The sequence below is a fragment of the Bufo bufo genome, chromosome 3, assembly GCF_905171765.1.
Source record: "Bufo bufo chromosome 3, aBufBuf1.1, whole genome shotgun sequence".
Lineage (NCBI taxonomy): Eukaryota > Metazoa > Chordata > Amphibia > Anura > Bufonidae > Bufo > Bufo bufo.
This window is the reverse complement of record NC_053391.1, coordinates 487,314,960-487,327,727: the sequence shown is the minus strand read 5'-3', so window position 1 is coordinate 487,327,727 and position 12,768 is coordinate 487,314,960. Positions and strand designations below refer to the sequence as shown.

The 12,768-nt window shown below is 45.8% G+C and overlaps 1 protein-coding gene across 1 annotated transcript in view; it reads left to right on the top strand.

The window, feature by feature from the left end:
• The window catches only part of HS6ST3 (heparan sulfate 6-O-sulfotransferase 3), a 1,004,185-nt gene extending 991,762 nt beyond the window's left edge, over positions 1 to 12,423 (top strand). The window contains exon 2 of the mRNA XM_040425305.1: positions 11,715 to 12,423. Within this exon, the coding sequence (XP_040281239.1) occupies positions 11,715 to 12,423 (709 nt within the window). The remainder of the gene's footprint in view (positions 1 to 11,714) is intronic.
• The last annotated feature ends 345 nt before the right edge of the window (positions 12,424 to 12,768 follow it).

Genomic DNA, 12,768 nt, shown 5'->3' with positions numbered 1-12,768 from the left:
GTTCAGTAGGACGTGTAGCTGTGGCAGAACTGCCACGTCCTCTCCCTGTACCAGAGGCTCCACCAACACCACCACCACGACCATGACCGCGTCCCTAATTAGATGTTTGCCTCATAGTTAGCGTTCACAAAGCAAAGTAAAAAGTGGTTAAGTATGTTAAAAATAATTAACCGCCAATATAAACCCTGATGTAGAGTATTGCACAATATAACACTCACTTATGCATGTCTTATCCCAGATGTGCAGTATATCAGAGGGTTTTTTCACCCCAGTAACCAAAAAGCCATATTTCTGGCCTAAATGTGACAGTCACTTATGCACGTCTAATCCTAGATGTGCAGTATATCAGAGGCTTTTTTCACCCCAGTAACCAAAAAGCCTTATTTCTGGCCTAAATGTGACAGTCACTTATGCACGTCTAATCCCAGATGTGCAGTATATTAGAGGCTTTTTTCACAGAAGAAAAGCTTTCCAACTTAGTCTCCAAGTCACACCTCACCACTTGTGCCCTTAACCCTATCCCATCCCACCTGATCCCTAACCTCACCACTTTAGGCTACTTTCACACTAGCGTTCAGGGTTCCGCTTGTGAGTTCCGTTTGAAGGCTTTCACAAGCGGCCCCGAACGGATCCGTAGGGCCCCAATGCATACTGAGTGGATGCGGATCCGCTCAGAATGCCTCAGTCTGGCACCGTTTGACCTCCGTTCCACTCAGTAGGTGGACACCCGAACGCAGATTGCCGTGTTCGGGTGTCCGCCTGGCCGTGCGGAGCCAAACGAATCCGTCCAGACCTACAATGCAAGTCAATGGGGACGGATCTGCCCGAAGTTGACACAATATGGTGCAACTTCAAATGGATCCGTCCCCAATTGACCTCCAATGCAAAGTCTGGACAGATCCGTCTGACTAACTTTCAGACTTAGAATTTTTTCTGAAAGATAATGCAGACGGATCCGTTCTGAACGGATCCCATCGTTTGCATTATAGGAGCGGATCCGTCTATGCAGACACCAGACGGATCCGCTCCGAACGCAAGTGTGAAAGTAGCCTTAGTTATCCCTGCCCTAACCCATCTCTTCAACCTATTGCTAACTACTGGCATCTTTTCTTCCTATTTTAAACCTGCAACAGTCACACCCATACTTAAGAAACCTCCCCTGGACCCATCCTCTTTATCCTCTTTATCCATCTATCGTCCCATTTCACTGCTCCCATTTACATCCAAACTCCTAGAGCAACTAGTCCATCTCGAATTATCCTCTCATCCCACTCACTTTTTGATCAGATTCAATCCGGCTTCAGACCAAATGACTGAACTGAAACTGCCCTAACCAAAGTCGCCAACGATCTGCTTGCTGCCAAAGCTAAACGTCACTACTCTGTGCTCCTCCTTCTTGACCTTTCCTCTGCCTTAGACACTGTTGACCACTCTCTCCTCCTACAAATCCTCTCTTCCCTTGGCGTCAAAGACCTAGCCCTCTCCTGGATCCAGGGGCGTACACAGAAATCATTGGGCCCCATAGCAAGAATTTAAATTGGGCCCCCATGCCCGTTCCTGGTCTCTCCCACTATGCGCCCTGGCTCCTCTCACTACCCTCCCTAACTTCTTGCCTGCCCCATCTCATGCAGCAGTATTTTGTTCTGCAAAATGGCAGTACTCATGCCGGAACCCAACAGACCCATTATAGTGAATGGGATCTGGTAGGTTCTGGCATAATTTGACAAGAATCTGGGGCATTACATGATGTAATACCACCCAAATTTCCTGCTGTCCAGCATGGCACATGCACAGAGACATGAGAAAAGTGTGAGGAAGTGAGTGCCCCCATCCTCTGTGTCATGCAGGACAGCTGGGAGACACTGACATTACTTGCTATCCTGCATGACACATGTGTAGAGACATGAGTCTCTGGGAAAGCTGAGTGAACCCCTCCCCCCTTCCTTTCCATGTTCTTATTATCTGCATTTATGCCTTGCAGTATAGCAGGAAATCTGAGTGACATTACATGATGCAATAGCACCCAGCTTTTCTGCTGTCCTGCATGGCACATGAGAATAGTCTGAGAAAGCTGAGTAACACAACTTCCACCTACCATCATATCTTCTCATGCCTCTGCACTTGTGCCATGCAGGACATCAGGAAAGCGGAGTCACATTACATAATGTAGTGACAACCAGATTTCCTCCTGTTCTGAATGGCATATGTGCAGAGGAATAGCCTGGGAACCTGGGAAAGCTGAGTGACCCCCCCCCCCCCCACACACACACACACTCCCCCCCCCCCCCTTCCACACACACACACCTCTGCACTGTCCTCACCTACAAGTCATCAGGAGGCGGAGCTAGCAGGCAGGAGGCGGATCTAGGAGGCAGGGCTGGCAGACCGGAGACAGGAAGATAGATGGGGCGGGGACTCTCCGCCACTACGGACCCCCCTTCCTCATGGGCCCCATAGCAGCTGCGTGGCCTGCCTATATGGTAGGTACACCACTGCCTGGATCTCCTCGTACTCCAATACCACCTCTATGCTGACGACACTCAAATCTACCTTTCCGGCCCAGATGTTGCTTCCCTCCTATCAAGAATCCCAGCATGTCTGTCAGAAATATCTTCATTCTTCTCTTCCTGCTTCCTAAAACACAACATGGAGAAAACTGAATTCATTGTCTTTCCCCCATGTCACTCAGCCCCACTACCTGACCTGTCCATCACAGTTAATAGTGCAACACTTACTCCAGTCTCGCAGGCCCACTGCCTGGGGGTAACATTGGCTTCTGCCCTGTCCTTTAAGCCACACATCCAAACCCTCACCTCCACTTACAACTTAAAGAGGTTGTCTCATACTAGACAATAGGGGCATATCTTTAGGATATGCCCCTATCGTCTTATAGGTGCGGGTCCCACCGCTGGGACCCGCACCTATATCGAGAACGGAGCCCGGCAAGGTGGTGGCTGTAGGACTCCAGTCTGGCCACCACCAAGTCGGCTCCTCATGGAAGTGAATAGGAGCGTTCCGGACATGCGCGACACCGCTCTCATTAAATTCTATAAGGCCGACAGAAATAGTCGAGCCAGCACTTGGCTATTTTCTCCGGCCCCATATAAAATGAATGGAGGGCTGCTGTGCATGCGCAGTGTGCCCTCCTTACACTTCGGGTCTCCGTTCTCGATATAGGTGAGGGTCCCTGGGGTGGGACCCTCACCTATAGGACAATGGGGGCATATCCTAGCGATATGCCCCCATTGTCCATGAAGAGACAACCCCTTTAAGAACATCTTTCATATTTGCGCCTTCCTCACCTCTGAGACAACTAAAATACTAGTGCATGCTCTCATCATCTCCCGCCTTGACTACTGCAACATCCTCCTGTGTGGCCTCCCATCAAGTGGTCTCATTCTCCTCCAATCTATTCTCAACTCTACTGCCAGGTTAATCCACCTCTCCGCTGGTTTCTCCTTTGCCTACCCCCTCTGCCAATCTCTTCACTAGCTCCCCGTTGCCCAGCGAATTCAGTTTAAAATACTTACAACTACATAAAAGGCCGTCCACAACCTGTCCCCTCCTTACATCTCTGACCTGATTTCTTGATACATCCCCACACGTAATCTCAGATCCTCACAGGACCTCCTCCTCAGCTTTCCTGTTATCTGTTCCTCACACAATCGACTACAAGACTTCTCACGTGCCTCTCCCCACTCTGGAACTCACTACCCCAACACATCAGACTCTCCCCCAACATCCAAAGCTTCAAGAGTAACCAGGAAAGCCCACCATCTGAATTGAGCATGCTGCCACCACACAGCCACATAAGCAGCCTATAATCTCACCTACTGTGTTCTCCCCTTCCCTTATAGATTGTAAGCTTTTGCGGGCAGTGTCCTCTACCCCTCTGTACCAGTCTATTAATAGTTTCTTGTTTACTGTGTTTTTTATTTCTGTGTAACCCCAGCCGGATGTACAGCGCCATGGAATTTATGGTGCTTTAAAATAAATAATAATAATAGTGGTGGCAGTAGGGGATTAGCAGCGAGGAGTAGGAGCTGTGGAAGTGGCGGTAGCAGCAGCCATGTGGTACATGTTGGCAGGCATGCATCAGTAGTGGCATGGTGGAGGAAGCAACTGTATAGAACATGATGGTAGACAGGCAACACATTGGTAGGCAGGAAGGTAGCCAGATAGACAGCAACATGGGGAACCATCAGCAAAGCCAGATATATTCATCCTGCCTCAGCCGAAGGAGTGAGAAAATTCTCCCGAATTCAGACTTGGTTCATATTGGCAAAAGTGTTATTTTACACTGGCGGAGGACAACTTGGTCTGTTTGGGTCACCACACCCTCTACTGCACTGAAAACCCTCTCCAAGATGACACTGGAGGCTAGCCAAGAAAGAAGACAAACAGCATACTTTGCTATTTTTGACTACTGTTCCAGTCTGTCTGCCCAGAAGTCCATGGAGTTAGGGAACAGGGTATGCACAGGAGACAGACAAGAGTGTAGGTAGGCCTTAAACTGGGCATAGAGGCATGAGGTCTTGGTTTGCTGATTTGCCTGAGCATGGAACAGCATATGAAAAATAATGTTCCATCATGTTGAGGAGACATGCTACAGCTTATACTGTTTGTGGTGGCAGGAGGTGCATGACTCTTCAGACGGTGCTGAGAAAACTGTGGCAAGCTGCATACACAGTGTTATCTGGTTATAATGTAATTTAGCCTTCTCATTTTATTTTAATGGTGAATATCCAAAAGCATGTCTATCCAGTAATCATCAGACTGTTTGATGTGAATGATATGCCTCTCAGTGTGTAAGCAAGTGAGCATACAGCTCGCCATTCTGGTCAAAGGAGCCACTACTTTCTGGCTCCACCCTCCACTGAGATGATTGTGTGTCATGGCCGGTGACATCATCCTTCTGCTCCTCCACTTCCAACTCCTCCTCTTCCTCCTCCAGTGGCAGCTCCTTATTCTCATCCTTCTCCATTGGAGTACTTTGTAACTTGTGGGTCCTCAACAGCTACAGGGTGGACAGCAAGATGCATAAGCTGTTCTTCTTCCCCATTGTCCCCTGCTGCATGAGCGTCTGTTCTAAGATAAATATGAGGGGGATGATATCGCTCATGGCGTAGTTGTCCTTACTGACAAACTATGTGACCTCTATGGCACCCGACAGGCGTCTTGGATGAGCTGCCACTGCCTGACCTTGAAACAGCATGTGCTCCCTGCTAAGGTGGTCTTCGTGCATTACAAATTTGTTCATGGCTTTCTGCTCTTGTACAGATGCTCTAGTATGTGCAATATTGAATTCCAGCTAGTTGGAATGTCACAGATTAAGTGGTGTAGCGAGCGGCAGACCATTCCGTTGCTGTAAGCCCAGGAAAGCGTTCCTTGCCATGTAAGAATGGCTGAATTGCGAGGATAGTCTCCTGGACATTGCCAGAACCTTGTACAAGCCAGTTTACTTTTTTAAAAAGTGGTGCCTGACCAGGTTAATAATGTGCCCCATGCAGGGAACATATGTTATTTCCCCTAAGTTCAGCGGAGCCATGATGTTGCAGCCCTTGTCACTGACCACATTGCCCGTTGGAGTCAGCAGGGTGACAGCCAACAAGATGTTAGCTGCTTGATGTACTTATGCAATTGCTTGCCTATGTAGATACTCTCTCCCAGGCTGATCAGCTCCAACACCACATGGAAAAGTTTGACTTGACACATGTGATAGGAAGGAGGGGGAGTAATATTGACAAAGTGCCCTGCTGCTGTTTGGGACGGGAGAGTGTCCATGGAGGAGGTGGAGGATGCGGATAAGTGCCTGGTGTGGGAGCCAAACCGACACAATCATGATGGGGTCAAAAGGACCTAGCCTTGTTGCTGGGGTGCTGCCTTTCTGCAAAAAAAATATTAACCCAGTGGGCTGTGAAAGACATATACTGTCCCTGCCCATAACAGCTGCTCCAAGTGTCCACCATAGCATGTACCTTGCCACACAGCAACAGTCACAAGGAGCCCACGTTCTCCGCCACATGAGAGTACAAGGCAGGGGTGGCTCTTCGGGAGAAATAATGTCTAAGTATCTTCAAGCAAAGCTGATGCCATCAGTTTCATAAAAGCAGCAGATTCTACTAAATAGTACGGCAGCGACTTCACTACCAGCAACTTGACCAGCTGGAAATTTTGGTTGCGCACCAGCAGATTGCAGGGCATGTAAAGTTGCTTCCTGGCATCAGATTCGTTATCGATGGCTGAAAACGAAGCTAGTGAGGAAATGGAGTCTGAGCAGGAGAAGTAGAAAGTGATGATAATGATGTGAAAAACACGGTACTGCCCATGGATGCGGCCTGGCTGCCGCAAGGGAGACAGGGAGAAGGAGATACTCGCTCAGAGCTAGAAGCAGCCGAGCTTGACTTAGCTCTGGCATGTCTTGGGCCTAATGCACCCACAGTGTCAGCAGCATCACCTGATCCCAAAGCAGATATAGCTCTGGCAGTTCTTTGGGAGTTATATCACTAATGCTGTTTATTGCTGCTGCTGGCTCCACCCTCCACCTCTGATGTTACCTCCTTGGCACCCTTATCTGGCTCCCAGGTCCTCTCCAACACACAATCATCATCAAAGTCTTCACCCTCCCTGCCACTTTTATCAAACTGTGATATATCATGTCGGGCTCCCTGCTCCTCCTCTCATTGGTTGCTTGGTGTGCACAGAGGTAAGTAGGAGCAACACACTTTATGTGCAGGGTCTCCTCTGCTGAATATAGATGCCCATATGGCATAGGTATAGTAGGTTTAGAGTAGGACCTGCCTGAATGAGACCACCGTGGTGTGGGTAGGTGCGCACAGATGTGTTTTGATCAAAATATATTGGCTAAGAGTCTCATATTTCATTATTAGAGTGAGGGCTTAGGCCTCTTTCACACTTGCGTTGTCCGGATCCGGCGTGTACTCCACTTGCCGGAATTACACTCCGGATCCGGAAAAACGCAAGTGTACTGAAAGCATTTGAAGACGGAACCGTCTTCCAAATGCTTTCAGTGTTACTATGGCACCCAGGACGCTATTAAAGTCCTGGTTGCCATAGTAGGAGCGGGGAGCGGGGGAGCGGTATACTTACAGTCCGTGCGGCTCCCGGGGCGCTCCAGAATGACGTCAGAGCGCCCCATGCGCATGGATGACGTGATCCATGCGATCACGTGATCCATGCGCTTGGGGCGCCCTGACGTCACTCTGGAGCGCCCGGGGAGCCGCACGGACGGTAAGTACACTGCTCCCCCGCTCCCCGCTACACTTACCATGGCTGTCAGGACTTTAGCGTCCCGGCAGCCATGGTAACCACTCTGAAAAAGCTAAATGTCGGCTCCGGCAATGCGCCGAAACGACGTTTAGCTTAAGGCCGGATCCGGATCAATGCCTTCCAATGGGCATTAATTCCGGATCCGGCCTTGCGGCAAGTGTTCCGGATTTTTGGCCGGAGCAAAAAGCGCAGCATGCTGCGGTATTTTCTCCGGCCAACAAACGTTCCGTACCGGAACTGAAGACATCCTGATGCATCCTGAACGGATTACTCTCCATTCAGAATGCATTAGGATAATCCTGATCAGGATTCTTCCGGCATAGAGCCCCGACGACGGAACTCTATGCCGGAAGACAATAACGCAGGTGTGAAAGAGCCCTTAGTCCATATATTATGTTTGCATTTATTGTTTTAGTGCATTATTTTCCATGATTTTATAAATGGAGCCATGCACATCCGCATATTTATTATCATATTGTGCAGGATATTTTGTATCTTTTTTCCATGATTTTTAATTGGTATCCCCCCTCCAAAAAAAAAAAAAAAAAAAAGCTTGAACTGTCTAGAGATGCAAATAATTCAGCCTACTTTTCAATGTTTTTTCACTGTGATGTAAAACGCTACCCTCTGTATTGCAAAACACAGGTTTCACACTTGTATTGCTATTTTTCACTTAACAAAAGAAACCTTAAACTGTCTGGAGATGTCCTAACACGGATTTCAGACTAGTACTTCACATGTTTTCACTCATTTATTTAAAATGCTACCCTCTTGTTAAAAACAAGTTGCACACTTGTATAGCTATATTTCTCAAAACCAAAAAGCCCTTGAACTGTCTGGAGATGCCCTGACACCGATTTCGGACTAGTATTTAACGTGTTTTCACTCAGAGATTTAAAATTCCACCCTCCGTATTGTTAAACATACACTCACCTAAAGAATTATTAGGAACACCATACTAATACGGTGTTGGACCCCCTTTTGCTTTCAGAACTGCCTTAATTCTACGTGGCATTGATTCAACAAGGTGCTGATATCATTCTTTAGAAATGTTGGCCCATATTGATAGGATAGCATCTTGCAGTTGATGGAGATTTGAGGGATGCACATCCAGGGCACAAAGCTCTCGTTCCACCAAATCCCAAAGATGCTCTATTGGGTTGAGATCTGGTGACTGTGGGGGCCATTTTAGTACAGTGAATTCATTGTCATGTTCAAGAAACCAATTTGAAATGATTCGAGCTTTGTGACATGGTGCATTATCCTGCTGGAAGTAGCCATCAGAGGATGGATACATGTTCTCATTCTGTTTACGCCGAATTCGTACTCTATAGTTTGAATGTCTCAACAGAAATCGAGACTCATCAGACCAGGCAACATTTTTCCAGTCTTCAACAGTCCAATTTTGGTGAGCTTGTGCAAATTGTAGCCTCTTTTTCCTATTTGTAGTGGAGATGAGTGGTACCCGGTGGGGTCTTCTGCTGTTGTAGCCCATCCGTCTCAAGGTTGTGCGTGTTGTGGCTTCACAAATGCTTTGCTGCATACCTCGGTTGTAACGAGTGGTTATTTCAGTCAACGTTGCTCTTCTATCAGCTTGAATCAGTCGACCCATTCTCCTCTGACCTCTAGCATCCACAAGGCATTTTTGCCCACAGGACTGCCGCATACTGGATGTTTTTCCCTTTTCACACCATTCTTTGTAAACCCTAGAAATGGTTGTGCGTGAAAATCCCAGTAACTGAGCAGATTGTGAAATACTCAGACCGGCCCGTCTGGCACCAACAACCATGCCATGCTCAAAATTGCTTAAATCACCTTTCTTTCCCATTCTGACATTCAGTTTGGAGTTCAGGAGATTGTCTTGACCAGGAGCACCACCCTAAATGCATTGAAGCAACTGCCATGTGATTGGTTGACTAGATAATTGCATTAATGAGAAATAGAACAGGTGTTCCTAATAATTCTTTAGGTGAGTGTATATTGTACACCAATATTCATTCCACCCCCCCCCCCCCAAAATAAAAAATAAAAAAAAAATTGAACTGCTCTGTACCAGATTTCAGAGTATTATTTCAGGTATTTTCAGAGATTTAATACTGTAGAATGCATAAGCCTGCTCCTTCCATCATATCACATCACACACTATCAAGAAAGATTTACTGGTCGATATAACTACCTTCATCTTGTAGTATAACCAAGCATCCCTTATGGCATCTACTACAACAGTGATGGCAAACCTTTTAGAGACCGAGTGCCCAAAATGCAACCCAAAGCCCACTTATTTATCGCAACATGCAAACACAGCAATTTAACCTGAATAATTAATGGAGGGGGGTTTCTGGGGGTCATTATACTGTGTGGGGGGGGTCACTGGGTGTCATTATACTGTATAGGGGGGCACTTGGGGTCATTATACTGTGTAAGGGGCCCTCACGCAGTATAATGACCCCTCAGTGGTCCCCTCACACAGTATAATGACAGTTCCCTTAATTCCCCCACATAGTAATTCTTGCCCCTTTGTGATAGCACACAGTAGTAATATCCATACCTTGCCCCCTTCACAGTAGCTATTGCCATATGTGTCCCCTGACAATAGTTATGCCCAGATATGCCCCCTTCACAGTAGTTATGACAGATTATGTGCCCCCTCACAGTAGTTGTGCCAGATTATGTGCCCCCTCACAGTAGTTATGCCAAATTATGTGCACCCTTTAGAGGATATAAAAAAAAACTGCAAATACTCACCTGGTTCCTCTGATGCTCAGATGCCGGCGCTCCACAGCAGCAGAAAACTGTCATACATTGCGCTGCTTTATAGGAGGAGCGCAAAGATGATTCCCAGCTCCTCCTACAAAGCAGTGCGATGTGTGACAGTACATTGTGCTGCTGAGGAGCGCAAGCTGAGGTCATTGCTGGATTGGGCCTGGAGGATAGAAGGAACATAGGGAGATGAGTTGTGGTTAGTGAATGAAAGGACCGTTAGCTCCCCTGTGTTCCAGCAATGATCGCTTCCATCTGTATTGAAGGAAGCGCTCATAGCAGCCAGCCCTGCGTGGCTTTGAGTGCCTTCTCTGTCATGTGTGCCACTGTGCTACACATAGACTTTTGGGTGCTATCCAGCAAATGCAGCCACTCAGACAGAAAGTCTCACTTCACAGTTTGAGAACAGTTGTGTTATAGCACCATTTTCAAGCAGCTCATTTGTTTTAACTTGTACATCAAACCAGCGGATTAGAAAATAGGCATATTGACCAAAGACTAATCCAAGTTGATAATGTAAATCTTTGTACATGGCCCTTTTATTGTAATAGCTCTTATACTTTCATAAAAACACAAATAGAAGTGTTAACTAGTAACTAGACTCTAGATGATGTTAGACTGATTCCATTTGAGGATAACTTGGTTCAGAGAGTCTTGCCATGATGTTCTTAAGGCTCTGTAGTAATTATAGTTATAGCTATACAAATTAAAGTTGAATTAAATGATTACCTAAACAAGAAAATTCAGGGATAATTCAATTCTTTCCAGGACCTTAATTTCTATTAACAAACCATTTTAAATTGTCCACCTGCATAGTAATAATAATAATAATAATAATAATAATAAAAAAAAGTATTTATATAGCGCCACCATATTCCGCAGCGCTTTATAAATTCATAGGGTTCATATACAAAACAAAAGTAACAGGCTAATATGCAACTGAAACACTAGGAGTCAGGGCCCTGCTCGCAAAAGCTTACAATCTATGAGGAATTGGGGGTGACACATGAGGTAGTTGATTGTGATAAGTATGATTTGAGCCTTTATTGAACTGACAGGAGTGGTGCCGGCCAATCTGCTTCGGGTTTGTGACTACTAGAGGATGGAGTTTAGGCCAGACGAGTTGGTGGGGGAAAGATTTAGACTGGGTAAAGACATTTTAGGTAGCTTGATAAGCCTGCCTGAAAAGATGTGTTTTTAAGGCACGTTTGAAGGTGGAGAAGTTGTGAATTGACCTAGTATTCCGGGGCAGAGTATTCCAGAGAGTAGGTGCAGCTCGAGCAAAGTCTTGAAGACGGGAGTGAGAGGTACGAATTATGGAGGCTATTAATCTTAGGTTGCTAACAGAATGGAGAGCACGAGTAGGGTAGTAGATGGGAGGAGATATATGGAGGTGCAGCACTGAGGAGAGCTTTGTGTGGGGGGGTTCGAAGTTTGAACTGTATTCTGGATGGGCAACCAGTGAAGTGACTGGCACAGACTAGTAGCATCAGTGTAGCGGTTGGATGGATAGATGAGCCTGGCTGCAGCATTTAGGACAGGATTTGCATGTAGAAATGTTACATAAACAAACTTTCCCAGTCAAGTTGACTAACTGTGTAATATAGATCTATCTATATATCTAATCTGCCATTTGTATAATATTTATATGTTGCCTCTTTTAGGAACTTCTACTATATCACAATGCTGAGGGATCCTGTTTCTCGCTACCTGAGTGAATGGAAACATGTCCAGAGAGGAGCAACTTGGAAGGCCTCACTCCATGTCTGTGATGGACGAAGTCCAACACCAGATGAATTGCCAACGTGCTATCTTGGGGATGACTGGTCTGGAGTTACATTGCAGGAGTTCATGGACTGCAGCTACAACCTGGCTAACAACCGCCAAGTTCGGATGCTTGCTGATCTTAGTTTAGTTGGGTGTTACAACTTAACTCTTATGAATGAAAGTGAAAGGAATGATATCCTTCTACAGAGTGCTAAGAATAACCTGAAAAACATGGCTTTTTATGGCTTGACTGAGTTTCAAAGAAAAACACAATATCTATTTGAGAGGACATTCAATCTCAAGTTTATTTCTCCATTCACTCAATTCAACACTACCAGGGCCTCAAATGTGGACATTGATGAGTGGTCACGTGAACGAATTAAAGAACTTAACTATTTGGACATGCAGTTATATGAATACGCTAAGGACCTTTTTTTACAACGTTTCCAGTATACCAGACAACAAGAGCACCAGAGAAAAAGAGAGAAGAGGAAGGAAGAAAGGAGGCTTCTTAGGGAACATAAAGCCCACCCACCTCACAAGGAAGAAATACCTACAGATGTTGCTACTACAGAAGACTATAATAGTCAGGTGGCAAGATGGTGACATTCCTGACTTTTCATTTCACAGTAAATTACATAAAATTACATGAATTTGTTATCAAGAATTTTTAAAATCTTTTCAATTTGAACTTTCAAAAGGGAAAAAATATATTCATGTGAAAACATTTACCTACAACGGGCAGAGGTTGAAGACTTTTACAGCCATTTCCAGAATAAGTTGCTCTTACTGTAAGCTTATTTGTTCTATGGAATGTCACCATTCAATATAAAGATTATTCTTTGGACTTCAATAACTTCTTAAGTTTGTGACATGGTCTTGTGTCATCTGCCATTACAGTTTTTTAGACATGAAATGTCAACATAAAACACACAGGTAGAATTGTGGAAA